Below are 20,028 nucleotides of genomic sequence, written 5' to 3'. Positions count from 1 at the left end.
TCATCGGTCTTGAAATACCAAAACTAAGAAAGAGAGTGAACTCACTCCTCCTTACCCCCCCCCCACAACTCCCTGTGCCTCTCAACACACGGCTGCACACACACACCATCTGGAGCACCCTTGACCTAACACACATGCACGCACACATTCTCAGGAGAGAGCTTCATTACACAGGGATTACTAAAAGAAATGTTTTAATCAAGTTGTGCAGACAGCTGCAGATCGCAAGGCGAGAAAATGGCAATGACGTGGTTCATCAGGCGTTAAAGAACATCATATCAAGAGGCTTGGGTACTGTATGTGATGGGTTGTATAAATCTGTATAACAGCGCATGTAGCTTCCCGACATTATCTAACATGTCGAGCTGAGGAAGACTTGTGGGTCATTAATCTGAGATAACAATTGTTACATTTTTTGTTATAGTTGTCGTTGCAGTTGAAGATCATGTCACAGTGAAATGACAAATAGATCAGAAGGATTTTGTTTAGTATCATTCTGGGACAGGAGATGGAAATATGAACTATGAAGCAGCAAAAAATGGAGCGACTGGTTCATGGGAAGCAGTGGCGCAGCACCGCAGTCTGAGGAATTGTGGGGAGGAGAGGGAAGTGGAATGCACACCACAGTGATAATCCATTCAGAGTTGATAATCCATCTACCCTTCCCCATTTCCCACTGTTTTCCCTCCCTCAAACTTCAGTCCCACAGATGAGTGATTCAGATATTAATCGTGTTCGTGTTTCAGTCAACTGAAAGCATCAACACTTGCTCTTAATTTCACCACAATGTTTGCAATTTGAACAAAACCATCTGTAGTTAAAATTCAATAAACTCTTAGATGGAAGGAAGATTGCATTTTAAAAATATTACATAATAAAAGATAAAAGTTGCTTTTAGTTCAGATTTTGGTTAGTTTCAGTTGGCAAAAACTATCAAAAAACTGCAAAGGCTGAATTGAGCACTGTTCTTGTATTTCCATCCAAAAGGCCTCTTCTCTATGGAAAGAGTCCATCGAGTGCATTCATGCCAGTCCGGTGTTTTTTTGTTGTTACTTGGTGTCTGGTGGAATCACCGTCCTGCATTCCAATCAGTCGCAAATGATACGAAATGACTTTAACCTCCTCCTCCAATGTTATCTTCGAGGGACTTTCCTTTCTTCTCAAAATACTAACGTAATGCTAATTCTTGACTTTAAAAAAAAGCCACCCAGTGATGTGGCGACATACAGTACGTTTGTAAAGTGACTACTTAGTTTCTCCAATGTAGAGGTCACTACATTCCTTGCACTATACTGCATTGTGCTGCATAAACAATACTGCCGAGTTCGCTTCCACAGATTTTGTACTTGGATTGAATCAGCTTTTATCCAAGTGTGTCTGTGGTTTCAAAATGTATGTTATCTTTAGAGAATTCTCTTTTCTTAGGTAAACAAGCCATGTATGGGACAACAACTTTCCTCCTGTTCGGTCTCCAAACTTAGTTGTAGTCGCGCGTTTTCTTGTATCATTAGTTTGGATACCGACAGTTAGGAAGAACCTTCCTGATTTGAGTCTGTGCTCTTCGTTTTCCACCATTGATGGTGGGGATATTCTCTTCTCTATCCTATCTTACTTTATTGTACAACCATAGCATTGATTTATTAATATAATGTAATAAATAATATTATAAACATTTACACCTTTAGATGTTTTCCTCAATAATATTTATCAATTTCCTGTTTTTGGATTCCATGTATTACCGTATTGGCCCGAATATAAGACGGTGTACTTTTGCATTGAAATAAGACTGAAAAAGTGGGGTTTGTCTTATATTCGCGGTCTAGACATTATACCCATTCACGACGCTAGATGGCGCTAGATATCATTGAAGCGATGTTCTGTCATGACAGATCTCAGCTACTCTCAAGTTTAACCAGTTTGCATTATTTTATTGCAATGTTTTTCCTTATTCAGATGTGTTTCAAGACTACAGTTACAGTTAGACTTCAACTTGATGGTTAATGCAGTTATTGCAATTTTGTTGTTTTATCACAATAGATTGGTTTATTTACATTTCAAAAACCAGAAGCCATTCATTTACGAATGTGATTGCACTTTAGTTTACATACTGACATGCTCAGATATTAAGATTTGAATGAGGCAAAATAACATGTTTTTTTTTTTTTTAATCAAATATATTGTTATAATCATTTGTTTCTGATGTACTGTAATTATTTTCTGTATAAAAAAATTAATTTGGTGTTCAAAAAGTCTTTTTTTTAAACTTAAGTCTTGAAAAAAAGGGGGTCGTCTTATAATCAGGGCCGTCTTATATTCGGGCCAATACGGTATATTTTATTCCTAGAAACCTTTTAAAAGCTGTTCACAGCTGGTTACTCTTCCATGTAATGGATGCAATTTCAGTAAGACTTCCGATGACATTTAACGATGGTTCGGCATAGGTTCAACATTGCTGATCCTTTACTAAGAACTATATTACTAAATTACAAGATATGATATATGCAACATCATTGTCAGCCGTAATGGAAGCTAGAGTTTTTCACACTGAGGAAAATCCGATGACAACACCACCACACAAAATTTATGTCTTAAGCCCTGGTGGTTAACAGTGAGGCACTCATCGATCCATTTTCACCGGCTTATCCGAGGTCGGGTCACGGGAGCAGCAGCCTCAAAAGGGAAGACCAGACTTCCCTCTCCCCAGCCACTTCAGCCAGCTCTTCTTGGGGGATCCCAAGGCATTCCCAGGCCAGCCAAGACATAGTCTCTCTCTGTCACGCTGCAGCAAGCTCTCAAAATCTCTCCGTGTCAACTCCACAATGCGTTCCAAATCTTGAATTTCGCTCTCCATAATCATGACCCATTTCTGACGGCTCCAACGCTGCACGACCACAGCGACCTCTGTCTTGTATACAGTTGTACATCTGCAGCGAAAATGCCCAAGCTCTCCCCCCCTAGGCAGCGCTGGTCAGCCAATTTGTCTCTGCTCTCATCAGTGAAGTGATGTTTACCAAATCGTCTCCCTTGCGCCCCCATCAGAGCCTGTCTGTTTCACTGCTCTGCTGGGGCCAAGTCGAGAAGGACTTGTGGAGCATCACCTTCCAAAGGCAGGGCCAGGTGAGTGGCGGCCTCTCCATCCCTCCAACCATTGTGCCAAACTGCCAGTAGAACTTGAGACAGGTGTGGCTCCAGTTGTGTTGTCCCACTGTACTTAGGCAGCTTGCCTGGAGTTCAAAGTGCCGCAGCCCCTCCCATAGTCTCTGATGAGTAGTTCATTGCAGCAGATAGACGCCGTTCCCCTGTTATGTTGCTTTAATTCCATTTCTATCCATCAATCTATCCATCATCCATCTATCTAGCTGTTCATCGAATTATCCATCCGCAGGACATAAATATTTTGTTAATCAAAATATTCTTCAGTGGTATTAAAAAACATATTGGTATTGGATTTTTACAGTATATTTTTCACTTATCTGCTCCTTTAATACAGGCTGTGACAAGTACTGGAAACGCATGTGCAACTACAACAAACTACCAATTCTACGACTAAGCACGACAATAGCGTCATAATAATTGCTGCAAAAACATTTGCGGAATGTAGCCCACGGTTTAGCAATCTTAACATAATTTGGCCTTCATTGAAAACTAATTGGAAAATGAATGTTGCAAATGAATGTTGCTCCGAACAAGACTGGAAAGTACACACGTCATAAATCGGACTGCTATTTTGCCAATATGCTAATTAAGAACATTTCCATGCATGTATTAGTGAATGAGGCTCATTGTATTCTTTGACATTTCAGGTATGTTTGATAAACGTGACTTGAATCAGTGAAGATTTCGTAAAACCTTTTCTTGGTGGTGCTTTTTTGGAGACGTAGACCAGGAGCTGCTTGCCTTGACCAAGTATGAACAGAAGTAATGAGGCATTACAATCACACCCCGGTGCTCATGCCTGAGATGCCTCAAGCAGCCTTCATAAATCACCACCATGAGCTAATCTAGAGTCTAGACCACTGGTCCAGACATGGTAATGGACTTTTCAACTTCACATAAAATAATCCTTTAAGTTGTGTTAAAAACAGAATAAAACTATTGACAATGAGCTGTAACAAGAGTTAGATACCTAAACTGTTCTTAAACATTCCCAGGGTAAATGAGCTTTTAGTGGCAATATACCATGCACCTGTAATGCCACATGGTCTAAGAAATTATCCCCTCTGAAATAGCAGAGCGAGAAATAGGGGCTGTTAAAAGTGCCACATAAAAGCTGACGTGGGTCTGAATTATAGTCTGCAAAGCGACCAGTCACACTAAGCTGCTGTGGGTTTGTTGCTTGGTTGGCTGGTGGGCCCCAGACCTGGACTGCCTCCATATGCTGATGCTTATAGGTGGCCCTTCATATTGCAAGACATAAGTGTGTTGGGGGGTGGGCTCCTGGGTAGATCAATGCAGGTGGCACTTCTAACACACATTCAAAGTGCCACATCCCTCAACAATTCCTACTTTTTATAGCACTGATCTTATCTGGGATTAGGGCCTTAACAGCCAGAACAATTGAAACTGAGCAGGGTGGAGTTGAAAACCTTAGATATTGGAATTGCACAGAACTATATGCCAGTCTAAGTGTGAAATGATTCATAATGCAAACCAGATAGTTGTCATTCTTTGGATCCATTTACACTAAAAGATACTATATCACCTTGTTCCGTGTGAAGCCACATTAAACTAACCTTCACCTCTATTCAGATACAATCAGAGAACATGACCAAGTGGTATACATTTACTGTTTAACAACTGCAAACGCTATCTGTTAGGTATTACCAGACTGGATTCACACAGTGTTGCACCAAGCCAGTCAAATCAAATGTGTTAAAGTTAAAAGCGGCTTTTGAAATATTTCATTAAAATTAGAATATATAACATGCTGAAGGAAAATGCAGTTTTGTTGAAAAGTTTCTAGTCAAGAACCATATGATTTTTAAAAAATGTAATTTTATAGGATTTTTTTTGTCTGTATAATTGACATTTTAGCTCAAATTTTAACATGGTCACTCTACAATCAGTAATCACCATTGCAGTGTAGTTGGTGTAGGATATCTCAGTTGAAGAGATCAAAGGTCTGACATTACAGATCATGCCCAGTTAAGGCCAAGGTTGGCAGAGATGGGATGTCAGACCAATGTACTTTCCCTACTGAAAGTCCCAGGCAGTCAACTGTGTGAGGCAAGAGTTTTGTGGTGAGCAACATGAGTTTAGGAGTCAGACTGTAAGAAAAATACACTGGAGAGTAACTGGATCTTTAAAGATGCCCAGAGGTTATCCAATTTCCATAGTGTTACTTTATAAATCCAAGGAAATTTGGTTGAAGTACATCAAATGTGTGCACTTTCCTTCCTGTTCAAGTGAAAGAGGAAACCGCAATACACTGTTCGACTTTTCATGTTTTAAGATGAACAAAAACATTCCCGACTAATCTAAAGTCCAGAGTTAGACTAATATTATGCTATTTCCAAAATGCTAATCCAATCCCCCCCAAAACATAATTAAAGATAAGTGGTACGGATATGACATGACATTACAATGATATATTAATACATTAAAAAAAAAAAAAAAAAAAAAAAAAAAGACTTCAAAACCTTTGTGTTTTTGCTTTCAAGTTGACACTAAATCAAGTTGAGAAAGTTCATTAAAATACATAATAAAATAATATTATTAAATAAATAAGAATCCATTATAATAATACATACAGGGTGATTGAAAAGTAAGTCCCTATTTCATAATACTTATAATTAAGGCCGTTTCAAATTAGTGGCAGCCTAGTGTGAAGGGTTCAGCGGCATTGTGTATGTGGGAGGGCACTTTTCGGCGAAGGTCAGAAATGGGTGGCCATTTTGTGTACAACAGCAAGTGAGAGGCACAGCCCAAAATAGAGCCTTGCTCTACTTTCAAAGCACCGCCGCGCTTACATCAACAACGGATCCAATAGCAGAGGGGCAGGCGTACTTGTATCTGTGCTGTCGGGCTGTTTCAGCAGAGGGATATACGTACACTTCGGCCGACGAAACCTTGATAAATGCGCCTTTTTAAAGTTTCGCGAGCTCTGGGGCACTCAAAAAATGACTTTCATACCTCTTTTTGCTAAGCTAAATGGCATCGTAATGTGCGTTTGTGTGGCAACGTATGGAAACTAATAAAACTTCACACGGCTATTATAATGCCCCCTACTCATTGAAATAGGAAAAGTCGCTGTTTTTTCTTGTGCAACAATGAAAAACACATTGGTGCTTGGGATTATAGTAAATATGGTTACCGCTTTTCACTTCCTGACAGCGTCTACGTCAGGCTACGTGGCTTCTCCCGTTTTGCTCTTGCAGTGGACAGCTCTTCACACTGTGCTGACGCTAGTGTGAAAAGGCCTTTACTATTCAAACGTAATATGTTTCTCAATTCCTTTTGAGAAAGTTCCTTGATGTATGGCATTCAAATCCGTGTTCTCGTTTTCCTTCCAGATCTGTTAATTTGTTCGAGATTACAGAGCCCTAAAGAAATGGCTGGATGTAGTTTAGAGATCTGTTGTTCAAGTACAAAGATTATGAAGAACCACTAAAAGAAGTCATGCTTAAGTTGAGGCTAAGACAATCAGGTCATGAAAACTCATCACCACAAGATCTGTGGCTGATGTCTGAAGAAATTCCAAGGTACTGCAAGTTGTTAAAGAAATGTTTACCCGTAGTCCGAAAAAGTCATTTTTGTAGGGCTCTGAAATCTCAAACAAATTAAAGACGTGGAAAGAAAATGAGGACATAGATTTAATTGCCATACATCAAGCGACACTAAAAAATGCAAACAATATTACAACATTTGAATAAATTATAAGTATTTTTGGAATGGGGATTTACTTTTCAACCACCCTGTACATATATGTTACTAAATATGGTGCAAATTATCGGTAAAAGACATTAATGGTTAAGAAAAAAAAAACAGGAGGTTCTTTGACCTGAAATGTCCAACTTTTGACAACAGGCAGCTTTGCTCTAATTGGCAGTTGGTGATCCAGTGTGTCTGCGGTCAAGATTTACATTAAGACTTTGCATAGCCACTGGGGACTAGGAGTGTAGAGAGTACAAAGTCAGTAAGTACTTGCATAAGATGCACTGCTGACGTCACAGATTTCAAATTTGCTTGTTTGCAGAGCCATTTGACTTAAAAAAGCAATAGCAATCAAACCCCAAACCACATAGTTGACAGACTTTAACCAAGTCACATATTCATTCTGATCCATGTTATGCAAGAAACAGTGGAAAAATTGGAATTACACGTCGTCACCTTTAAACGTCATAAAGCAAATTCCTTATTATAAAAGAAATTTTAGCCTTTCACAATAATTACTGTCGAGTGTAAGTAGAAGATCTCACTTTGATTGGTGACCCCTAATTTTAAAGTTGAAAAACTCATCAAAATCCTTCACGAGTCACTCATTTGTGAATTATGAAACACAGGACTCTTGCATGTATCCAGCTGGTTAGAAAACATTAAATAAAACAGAACTAATAAGCTGTGTAGGGTATCTGCTATTTTGAACCTATGTTCCTCTAACTGCTAAACATCATTCTTATAGCACACTGTCAATTAAGTATAATTTTTCTGTAGTTTGATAAAGAAAGCAAGGCATACCTCAAAAGACAGAAAAGGTCAAACCTAAGCCAAGGTATACGAGAAAAATCCAAAATATTGCACAAGAGCACCCTGCCTATTAATCTGTTAAGGGAAGTAGACATGCAGGGGGAGCTTGTCAGTGTTATTTCTAAGGGCTGGTCCCAGATCCAAAAAAGAAATCCAGCATGGTACGATCTGTGAGGCTTTCTTAAAAGAGAAACATACAGGGAAAAATAACATCCGTTTCACATCTGAATCCACTATTTGATGTAGGCAGGGCAGAAAAGGCACACTTGGAGATCAAACAAGCAGCTACAAGGTTCATGTTGAGAACATAGATGTAAAACACTTTCAGCATAGACCGACTCATATATGGAAGACTAGATGGAGTATGTCTAGTTTCCTGTGTGACCTGTTCTCAAATGTACATGCACGGAAATTGTCAGAACGTAAAGAGAAACTTAACCCATCTTCACCAGTTTGACAGGTTTAAATTAAAACCAATGAGGATGAATTGATTTTCAAGTTGAACACTTTACTGTAAGTTGCGAGTAAAAGTGCAGAGGCTGCATGTGATCTGGCACAGAATTAGTCGTACTCAATCAAAACGGTTTGTTTAAACCATCATTTCATTTCGAATTGGTTTTGAAAATATAACATTTTTATATTTCAAAGTAAAGTACAATGTTTTACTGACATTATTTGTGTAATAGTTTAATCAAAAAGCACTTCAAACGCAAAAATGATGTTGGTTAGCAATGATTAGCCATAGACTCCACCATGAGCTCCCACAGACATTGCACCACGCCTTCCCGTAGGGGGCTGACCCAGCCAGAGTTTGCTTTCACTGTGATAAACACACGCTGCGTTCCAACGCCGGATACAGGTGGAAACACGATGAAGGTTTTACTGCATACAAGCAGGCGGGAGTGTCTCAAGATTGATTTGGTCGAGGATTTAAGGTAATTATTATATGCAATAACACATCGCATGCACTTTGAAATGTGGGGGGGGAAAAAACATCACTGGATAAAATCAGTGTAACTTTGGCTTGAAATATTTACGTAAAATGAATGATCCTGCCCGTTATTTGCTTTCAACCAAGAGTCTAGACCAGCGGTCTCCAAACCGGTCCTCGAGTGCCGTTGTGGTTCCTGGTTTTTGTTCATACCGATCAAGCACAGGCCTTATAACCAATGTGGTTTGTACTAAAAGAAGCAGCACCTGACTGCAATCAACTGATTACACTTATGAAACACCAGATTGGTGAAAAGGTATGGTCTTGTTTTGTTGGAGTGAAATCCTGCACCCACTGCGGCCCTATGTGGAATAGTTCGGAGACCACTGGTCTAGACTGTTTTGCATTCATATCTATAGAAATTGCGCGAATTAAGCATTTATTTACAAGAATTTTCAAGTTAAAAAGCTCTTTGTTTCGTGACGGCCGACATGTTGGATTACACAATACCGTAACTTTTGCTAGAAATTTACGTAAAATGAACGTTAACTGCCCGTTTTTTGCTTTTAACCAAGAATCTAGACTGTTCTACATTACTATCTATAGATATTGCGCGATTTAAGCATTTATTCAGTAGGATTTTCAACGTGAAAAGCTCTTCTGGCAGAAGCCTTATATATGTTAAATATTGCTATGGATGCTGAAAATATAGGTGATAATCTCTGCATTTGGGGATTTTTGTGCATCTAGCATAAAGTTTGATAATTTTATACCCATTTTAAATTTTGCTATACCTGTGCTTATATAAAAAATAATTAATCACGATTTTATTAGGGAACGACATTGAATTTTTTGATGACGCAGCTCTTGGAGACTCATTTATGGGTGCCTGTTTTGGTTTTAGGTTGCTAGTGGCTTTGGTTTTGAAAATATTTGATGTTTTTTAAATAGGCCCCCTACGGATCGGCCCCGAGCCCCGTCAACTGATAGTGAAGCCTATGCATTGATTTACTAATTTTCAGGACTTGAACTTTATCAAATTCATCTACTGTTTCTGACTGTGTATCATATTGCCTCTGCAAAGCCCTTTGAGACAACCTTGTTGTGATATAGGGCTATACAAATAAAATTGAATTGAATTAATTTTCTTTTGGCAAGTCTTCTGTAAAGCGTAGAGCTGCAGCTGCTAAGTGCTGCTTAGCAGTTAAAAGCAGATCTTCCAACAAACGGAGGTTCAAGTTTGTAAAACGTGCAATTAACTACTTTACTCAGTAGCATTTGAATATGGCGCACTTACTGTTTTCTTGACATTTCATAGTTTTATATTAACGATCTTAGAAGTATTAATGTTTACTGTACTTATTTACTGAATTACATTTAATCTCTCCCTCGCTACTTATTTTTGTAATCTGGCTGAATATATCATAGAATGTTACATTTTGATGACTAAAATTAGGCCTGTCGCGATAACAAATATTAGTGTGCGATAATTATTCTCATAAATTATTGCGATATGCGATATTATTGCGCCCCCCAAATTTTTTTTTTAACCAATTTACAATAACACAGTGAGAATACAGTATACATTAATAGATAAATTCAAAAATACTTTTTAAGAAATCACAGCTAAAAACAATAGACCATGCCTCTTAAGTAAAAAAAAAAAAAAAACTTGATATTGATACCGCACAGCACCACAGAATAAATAAAATGTGTTTAAAAAAAAAAAAGAGAGAAAAAAAAAATTGCACTTAATAACTTAAGCATTTAGGCAAATGAAAACTTTTCCCCGTCATAGCTTCTGCAATGGTGTTCCATAGGGATGCAACGATACAGTTAAGTCACGGTTCGGTACGATTTTTGATACGGGGGTCACGATTTTCGATCCGATTCAATACATTTAATGCTCTGTAAAAAAAAAAAAAAACAATCATATTTTTTGTTTCGGTTTTTTTTTTTTTTTTTGCTGGCGAGCAAAAATTAAATTGCCATCATATAAACATGCATTTTAGTGCATAATATTTACTGTATGTGCTTACTTCTTACTGATCTGAAAAACGTTTGTACAAAAGTGCTGAGAACAATCTTTACTGTTTGTAAAGTGAGGCAAGGCCCACTGTTGATTGCTACAGCTTTCTTAGCAGCTAGGTTTACTACATGAGCAAGACATCCTATTTGTGGTCCGAATCCATCTGTGTCACGTACTGAATTAACAATATTTGCAACATTATCTGTAGTCACTGGTATGGAATGATTTGGCCTTATAACTTCCATTCAGTCATGACAGTTTAGAATTCATCGATGTAGTATATGGACTACGTAACCCATAATCACTCTGTGCTCACGTAGCCAATGGCATGGGACGTAGCACATCTAGTGTGCCATTTCATGATATCTAGTGAGTGCGCGCATTAAAAAAGTTAACAAGCGCCGCTGAAGTCACGTCTGCTCATTATTACACAACACCAGCATATGACACAGCGCTCTTAATTTCATTCAGCTGTTTATTGTCAAAGCGAGGTTGTTCGTAGCAGCCTAGTCGGTAACAATGTTTTGGCGGACTTCGTTGTAAATATCCGGCGTTGTGCCGAAAAACAGCCACCCGCGTGAAATGTCACTCCTGACGGGAGCGCCCACACGTCAACGACACCGGCGCGCTGTAGATGGTCCACAGTCACTCCGGAGCACTGATGCGGCCGGTATACGTTGAACAACAGGATATAATGGGAAAGATTGGCTCTGGCGCTAGTTTTTGCCGGACTTGGAACAAAGATGCATTTTGTGCAGTTGGTAACGAGGAATCCGAACTTTTAACAGCACGTCTGCCGCATGCGCGCACGCACGTGCACGCGAGGCGATAAATCGCAGCGGAAAAATTACCGCCTTCATTTTAATATATTGCGCGATAAATGGAATTATTGCATATTGCGACAGGCTTAACTAAAATATATATATTTAAAGAATAAAAAGTTCTTGATGCATAACAAGTACTTACCAGCATGCAGGTATCTGGATCGTCTTCCCATAAATTGCGGTGCTGAAGGATGGAATAACAGGCAGGAGGGGAGAGAACCCGCCTGCACTGTCTTGGCATGTCAGACCTGCCTGGAACCCAAAAATCTAAAGAAACGGAGAAACTTATTAGTATATGTGCATGAGCTCATTTTCAATTATATGCACTGGCATGAAAAAATTGGGCATACTCAATGTGCCCAAATGTGTGCATGGTCCTATATACTTAACAGGAGACCACTGGGAACATAAAAACAGCATGCAAATGTTTGAGCACCCTCTATATGCCAAAACTTGTTTATGTCCCTATAGACTGTCCATCTGTATGTTTATTATATATTATTTGGTCCGTAAAGTTTTTTAATACACTAATTACGAGTCAGAAACACTCTTGAACATTGCACTGTACTTGCAAACTTAAAGTTGTTAAAATTAGAGCTGTGTTAACAAGGCTTTGTACCCTCAGTTTTTCAATTTTTACGCACAGGAAAATTCTAGATTACATTCAGAATCGCAAGCAACATATTCTCAACAGTTTCTCAATGTTTCTCAATTCCTCAAGTATTGAGTGCAGTTACGAGTGGCTAGTCAGGTATACATCATTTGTACAGCATTTTTTCGCCATAGATAATCAGTCTACCCAATTCCTCATGTTTAATCAGAGTTTAGGCACTTTTACAACAAATGTATATGATATCCAGTAATTTTTTGTTTAATTTATTTTGTAAATGCCACAACTGCCGTTTGCAGTCGGAACAAAAGTAGATAGTTTCCGTTTACCACATAAATTAAATCCAGAAACATAAATAGAAGAGCCCTTTATAGTTATGTTAATGATCACTCTGAGGGCAATCTTGATATGTGCAAATAGAATCATGTTCGTGGTGTACAGCGCTTGCAATGTTTGAATATTTTCAGGGGAGGTACTTAAAATATTTCATTGTTAAAATGGAAAATGAAGATACTTTGAACATCCGGGGATGGACATCCTTTAAAAAATGATTTCAAAGTAATTTCTGACTTTGATCTGTAAGTTGGAAATTGGCACACAGTAAAAGGAACGTGCTGTTTTAAGTCAAGGTTATATTGTGTCAAATATCCTCCAAAGTCAATAGGCTTTCTGCTTTGACAGAAGGAATTCATCCTGACAAGACAAAGAGCTATAAGAGCATTCATGATTCCAACATCCTCAACACAGGTTCATAACTTGTGTTTTAATAAGTAATGGTACCTTTATCTGGGAAAAATGAATTAACTACATTTACATGCACAAAATTAATATTAAATCATAGTCACCATGCAGTCACAGTTTACACGTGCTGAGTGAGTGAAATTCCAAACAGGCACAGAGGTCTGCCTCCACAGTGCAATGCGACAATCGTTTGGCTTGTTTTACGATCAAGTGTCACAAGGGTTAACTGACACCAGACCAACATCTTGGTGGTGGGTTTCCAGCCAACAGTTTATTATCAGTGGCTAGAGATGACACGGCCTCTCAGAGGTATGGCTCAACAGTTAACAGAAAGCTCTTTCTAAACATGGCGAATACTAAACAAAGTCCCACAAGGCAGCAAAGCTATTTACTGAACTACTAGGGAGTTCTATTTCATTCCTTCTGACCGCCAGAGGGCGGTGCTTAGCACCTGGATATCTACGTGTGCGCAGCACAAAGGTCGAGAATAAAATACCAACAAAGTCACGCCATTGGACGTGACCTGGGTGACGTCAGAGGTCGATAAGAGCCCCGCTCACCCAGCACTAGTTCCTTTTCTACATTCTCGCATCGGCGAAGGTCGTATTACCGCGCTCGCCGGAAGCCTCGAAACCGGCTTGGTTGGAGCTACGTGGATTACGTCCTCCAGAGGCTGCGAGCTGCGGCTGGACTATCGATTTCTTCACGTTCTGGATTATCTTCAGTTGCATATTTTCTGTGAGTGTTTTCCGCTCCGGACTCTATTGATTGTATTGTTGTGAGTATATTTCGCTCTGATACGCTAATGTAGCACCGCGGCTATTTCCACCAATCATGCGGGCCCGCACTGGCTAATGTGTCGCCGCGGCGGTTTCTTCCGAACCGGGTTATTGATTAGGCTGTGAGTGTTTCCCGCTCCGCGCCATTTTTGTTTGGTGTGCCGTGAGTGTTTCCTCGCTCTTTGCATTTATACAACGGGAGTGTTTTTGCTCACTCTTTGCATTTCTACAACGGGAGTGTGTGAGTGTATTTTCGCTCCGCGCCTCCTCCAGCTGTAACCGAGTGGCTTGTTTGCTTCGAGCCTCAATACTGTGGACTGGTCCTCGAGTGTTATTCGCTCGGAGAGCCTCGTACTTTGCTGACTCACTCCGGAGTTCGTGAGTAGGGCTCGCACTGTGTGTAGGCATGTCGGGACCGCTCGTGAACGCGTGTGCTCGCTGTTTAGCCCACCTGAGCCCAGTAGACGGACACACTTTATGCCCGTCGTGTTTAGGTGTTGGGCATTTAAGAAAGGCGCTCACCGAGGAAGCGTGTCTTAATTGTGTCTGCATCCCGTTGTCGGAAAGGTCCGCTAGACTGGCTTTGGTGGAAAATGAAATTTCTCACGGCGCGTTGGCGTCGAGCCCAAAAAAGACGACCAAGCGCCATAAGAAGCAGCATGTTGGGGCCACCTCATCAAAGAAGGCTTGTGATACCGACCACATGCTATCTGCTAAGGTTGACACTTTGGCCTCTGAGTTCGCTCAGATTAAATCATTACTCCTGAATTTACAGCCAGGGGGGGATATGTGTGCAAACACAGGTGTCATTGATAGCGTGCCTGAGCAGGAGCACTGCAGTGTAGTTGGCCACCTGGAAGAGGACGTTGTGTCCATAGCAGCAAGTGACTCGCTGTTTAGGACCGGAGATGTTACCTATGGTGGTGACCTTGACATCGGGCCTTCTCCATGCCCCTCGGTAGCGGACTCTGACACTTCCGAGTCCCTACCCCCAGACTCTAGTCCTGGTTTGTCTTTCATAAAGCAAACTGTCCAATTAGCCCTTTCACAACTGGGTATTGAGACATTACCAGCTGAGAATTCGGTTTCTAATGCCTTCTTTAAGACCGCTCAAAAACCACAATTCTGTGTGCCAGCATCACAACCCTATATCAAAGAGCTTCAGCTTTGCTGGACGGATCCTAAGTCGTCCACCCACTTGTCCCAAGACTGTAGGGCACTCAGCTCTATGCATGATGCTGCTCAATATGGGTTAAACAAGATGCCGTCGGTGGACAGCATTGTCGCGAGCCTGATAGTGGACCCAGCAGATGCTGCCCGCGCAGAGGCACGATGCCCGCGCCCACAGTGCCGGGTGACTGATGATCTCCTTACCAAGGCCTATGATGTTGCGGCTCGGATTGGCCGCTTGGGTAATACGTTTTCCCACCTTGCCCTGGCCCTTTCACAGTCATTGAGGGTTGCAGGTGTCAATGAAAGTTTACAGAACCTGAGCGATGCTTCCCTCCAGACATTTGCATATATGTCCAGAGAACTTGGCAGACTCATGTCGACACTTACTGTGACCAGACGCCAAGTATGGTTGGCACAGTCTCCTCTGACTGAGTCGTGTAGGGGTGCGCTTCGCACTCTACCTGTTGTTCCGGGTCAAGTGTTTGGCCCAGCAGCCCAACAAACCCTTGAGAGAGCTGTGGAAGCCAACAGGTCCCGGCAACAGTTTGTTGACCTGCAACGAGCTTCCAGGCCCCCCCACAGACGTGCTCCTACCTATCACTCTGCTACCAGGGCTCCACCTGCGCCGAGAACTGCACGTCCAGTTTCTGCGGATGGACATTCCTCTCTACGGCCTGTTTTTCGGGAGCCGACAGGAAGACCTCCAAGAGCCGACCGATTTCACAGACTTCAACACACTCGCCCCTCCAAGCACTCTACCGCTAGTAGGGGCAGGAACGGTAGAGTTTGACTACCATTGCCAGGGCCTCAGCCATTTTACCGAACTCCATCTCAGACGCTGGGTCGCCCTTGTTCCAGACCCATGGGTCATTTCAACTCTGTTCAGAGGTTACACTATTCAGTTCAAGCGTCGTCCCCCAAAGTTCAATGGGGTGAAGACAACAGTTGTGTCAGATCCAGGGAAACGTATGGCCCTCAGAAAAGAGATCGTAGAACTCTTACAGAAGGATGCTATAGAGTTGGTTCCCAGTTCAAACCTGTTGAAAGGGTTTTATTCAATTTATTTTCTTGTTCCGAAGAAGGACGGCGGATTTCGCCCTATCCTCGACCTGAGATCACTAAATTGTTACCTCAAGCGTCTAAAATTTCACATGCTTCGCACGACGGACGTTCTCCAATCAATCACTCAAGGAGACTGGTTTACAAGTGTGGATTTAAAGGACGCCTATTTTCACGTGCCAGTGGTACCACACCACAGGCCTTTCCTTCGCTTTGCCTTCGAAGGCAAAGCATACCAATACAGAGTGCTGCCATTCGGCCTCTCTCTTGCTCCCCGGACATTTACAAGATGCATGGCTGCGGCGCTGGCCCCCCTGCAGAGCCGCGGCCTCAGGATTCTTCCTTACTTGGACGATTGGCTTGTGTGTTCACAGACTCGGGAACAAGCTCTCAGCCACACCACGCTGCTGTTGGACCATGTGAAGCAACTAGGTCTCAAGGTAAACCTTTCAAAAAGTCATTTGATTCCCAGCCAACATGTGATTTTCATCGGCATGAGCTTAAGCTCCTTAACTATGACCGCCTCTCCGTCGCCACAAAGGGTGGACGACGTTCTCCGAACGGTCACGCGTGTCAGACACAGTGCGAGTCTGTCATACGGGACCGTCCTCCAGTTGTTGGGGAAACTGACTGCACTATCAGTTGTGGTGCCATTGGGGCTTTTGTTTTTGCGCCCGTTACAGATTTGGATGAACGGTTTGGGATTGGATCCCACCCGACATCAACGCAGACTTGTGACTCTCTCAGGGCGTTGTCATCGACTTCTAAGGCCCTGGATGGACAGGCAGTTCATATGCAAAGGGGTCACGTTAGGTTCTCTTCCCTCACGCCGAGAAGTGGTTGTAACGGATGCGTCGCTTTCAGGCTGGGGTGCAGTGTGGAACCACAGGACGATCAGGGGTGTTTGGTCCCCACTGGAGAGACTTTGTCACATAAATGTATTGGAGCTTCGTGCTGTTCGACTTGGTCTCAAGCATTTTCTCCCTGCGCTGAGTGGAAAGCATGTTCTGGTTCGGTCGGACAATACGTCCACTGTCTACCATATAAACCACCAAGGGGGGACCAGATCTCCTCTCTCACTGGTGGAGGCTCAAAAACTTCTCCTGTGGGCTTTTCCACACCTTCTGAGTCTCAGGGCAGTCCATCTTCCGGGGGTGCGGAACTGTGCAGCAGACTTACTCTCCAGGCAGAAACCACCGCCTGGGGAGTGGAGGTTGAACCCTGCTGTGGTTCAGGAGATATGGGGGAGGTTCGGTGTTGCAGAGGTGGACCTCTTCGCTTCAGAAGCAACCACTCATTGTCAACTGTGGTTTTCCCTTGCGGAACCGAACAGTCCACTAGGTCAGGATGCCCTAGCACACTCATGGCCAGACTCTCTCCTGTATGCGTTTCCGCCTCTTCCTCTCTTAATGGTGACTCTGCACAGAATCAGCCAGAGCAATCACAGGGTGTTGTTGGTCGCTCCGTTCTGGCCAGGAAGAATGTGGTTTCCGTTGATTCTCAAACATCTCAATGGGGATCCTTGGCCTCTGCCCCAGAGAATGGACCTGTTGTCCCAGTTGGAGGGGAGCATCTGGCACCCCCACCCGGAGCGTCTTCACCTGTACCTGTGGCCTCTGAAGGGCCGGACTCTCTGTTTGAGTCCTGTACAGAGGCGGTTGTACAAACTGTACTTGATGCTCGTGCTACGTCCACGAGGGCGCTTTACAGTAACAGGCGGAGACTGTTCAATAAATGGTGTAAGGATCACGATGTGGATCCTGTGCGCTGCTCTGTGCCAATATTACTTAGCTATTTACAAGAACTTCTTGATAAGGGACTTTCTGTATCAACCTTAAAAGTGTACGTGGCTGCGATAGCCACCCACCATGTTTTGGTGGATGGCCGATCAGTGGGCTCTCATTCCCTGGTGTGTCGGTTTTTGAAGGGTGCCCTTCGTCGACGGCCTCCAAGATTACCACGCGTCCCCACGTGGGACCTTCCGTTAGTCCTGGAGGGTTTGTGTTCAACCCCTTTTGAGCCTTTGGATGGGGCTGACCTTAAGTGGGTCACAATAAAAACTGCGTTCCTCCTCGCAATTACTTCAGCGAAGCGAGTGAGTGAATTACATGCTTTATCGATTTCTCCGAACTGTTTAAAGTGGAATCCTGACTGTTCTGGGGTTACATTATGGCCCAATCCGAGTTTTCTACCGAAGAGACTTTCAGCCTTTCACATTAACCAGCCAGTTACCCTGGCTGTGTTTAACGATGTGAGTGAACCTGACGGACATTTGCAAAGTTTGCTTTGTCCTGTTCGTATGCTGAAGCACTATATTAGCGTGACTGCAAGCACTCGTAAAACAGATGCTCTTTTTGTATGTTTTGGTGACAAAAATAAAGGCTGCACAGTCTCGAAGCAACGCTTGTCACATTGGGTTGTCGAAGCTATTCTTCAGGCCTATGAATCCAAAGGTCTTCAGCCTCCTAAAGTCACGTGCCATTCCACAAGGAAGATGGCAACTTCCTGGGCGGCACTGAGAGGTGTTCCTCTGAATGACATCTGTTCCGCAGCAACGTGGGCATCGTCTTGTACGTTTGCCCGCTTCTACAGAGTGAATGTGGCAGCTCCTCACCCGGTAGCTTCAGTAGTGCTGTCGGCTTCCTCTCACCGTGACTGATCCTCGGTATGTGTGGTGTCTTCGTGACATTGTTGGTATAAAGTCATCCAGGTGCTAAGCACCGCCCTCTGGCGGTCAGAAGGAATGAAATAGAACGAGAGTTACTTCTGTAACTAAGGTTCTATGAATTCCGGATGACCGCCAGAGCTGCCTGTCACTCAGACTCCCTGCGAGTACATTCCGAAAAGGAACTAGTGCTGGGTGAGCGGGGCTCTTATCGACCTCTGACGTCACCCAGGTCACGTCCAATGGCGTGACTTTGTTGGTATTTTATTCTCGACCTTTGTGCTGCGCACACGTAGATATCCAGGTGCTAAGCACCGCCCTCTGGCGGTCATCCGGAATTCATAGAACCTTAGTTACAGAAGTAACTCTCGTTTCAAACCATCATTCTCATCATGAGAAACAATTGGGGAATATAAGGACTAACACTAATGATTCACAGGTGAAGACATTTGGGTAATCAAGCGAGGGAAGTACAAGATGACGTACACCGCACAAACAAATGAGGAACATGCCAAAATAGGACAGGAAGTGAACCAAAAACGAAGCAACTACACCCAAATGAACACTGGATACTGCGGTATGTGGCATCGTCTTTCAACAAGAATAAGCCATTTGTAAATTAACTCAGTAGCTGACTAAACAGCAGAAGCCAAGCGGTAAAAGGTATTTTTAAATTTTGCCAAGAGATCTGACTTGACTCTTGTGGTTATGTTGACACTCAAAACGTATGTTTCTTACATATCCAACTGAAACAAAATTATTTTTTTAAGACCTTAAAAATATCATTTAAATATGTCAAATCAATTTCTGATGAAGAAATTTTTAAAACACAAATTTTATTTCACTGTAAACACAGAACTGCTGCCATAGAGTTTTTTTTCTCCTCATTATGTACAACTCAACAGCTTTGAACCCCCCCATTGTCCGTAACGAAAGTCTTTTTTTCAAGACTTTGCACCGGACACTGTTGTTATTTTCACCAGGGGCCAACCACCTCTTAAATAAACCATCTTCCATCTATCTTTGATTAAATTTCTCCTTCCTCATTTCTGCATATTCCTGCTTACCTCTACAACTACAAATAACATGGAAATGGCGTTATGGCGACAACTCAAGTCACTGACATACGATGAGGTTGTGGACAACGTACTGTATAACATACTCTATATAAATCCGAAACTCTCGTTTTTTGTGCACATTCATTAAACAAATAGACATAATTAGAAGTTTTACAGCAAGACTACAGTGATTTCCCTGGCATTAAACGCTTCGTCTGAGAATTTCATACCTACTGCCATCATCCACTAAATTTAAGACCTTGATTATCCGAATTTTAAATTGAAGACATTTAAAGGTTTTTTCTAAGGACCTGTGGGTACCCTGTACACTAACAAAAAAGGCCATTATTGTGATGTTTATCGAAAGTGAAGCTAAGCGTAAATTCATTTTATCATTGATGTTCAATGAAAGACACTCCAATGTCTTTATTTACTTAACCAAAACGCAAATATTGTTCGATTTATTTTAAATT

General features: G+C 42.1%; 1 protein-coding gene across 4 annotated transcripts in view; it reads right to left on the bottom strand.

Moving 5' to 3' along the window:
- Nucleotides 1-20,028, bottom strand: part of LOC130914348 (intermembrane lipid transfer protein VPS13B-like) — a 625,421-nt gene that overhangs the window by 519,665 nt on the left and 85,728 nt on the right. For all 4 annotated transcript variants that reach the window (XR_009062893.1, XM_057833447.1, XM_057833446.1 and 1 more), the window contains exon 16: nt 11,613-11,737. Coding sequence is in view for 3 of the 4 variants with exons in the window: in XM_057833447.1 (XP_057689430.1) it covers nt 11,613-11,737 (125 nt within the window). In the remaining variant the exon portion in view is untranslated. The remainder of the gene's footprint in view (nt 1-11,612; nt 11,738-20,028) is intronic.

The sequence above is a fragment of the Corythoichthys intestinalis genome, chromosome 4, assembly GCF_030265065.1.
Source record: "Corythoichthys intestinalis isolate RoL2023-P3 chromosome 4, ASM3026506v1, whole genome shotgun sequence".
NCBI lineage: Eukaryota > Metazoa > Chordata > Actinopteri > Syngnathiformes > Syngnathidae > Corythoichthys > Corythoichthys intestinalis.
The sequence above is the reverse complement of the archived record's forward strand: the minus strand, read 5'-3'. Positions and strand labels throughout refer to the sequence as shown.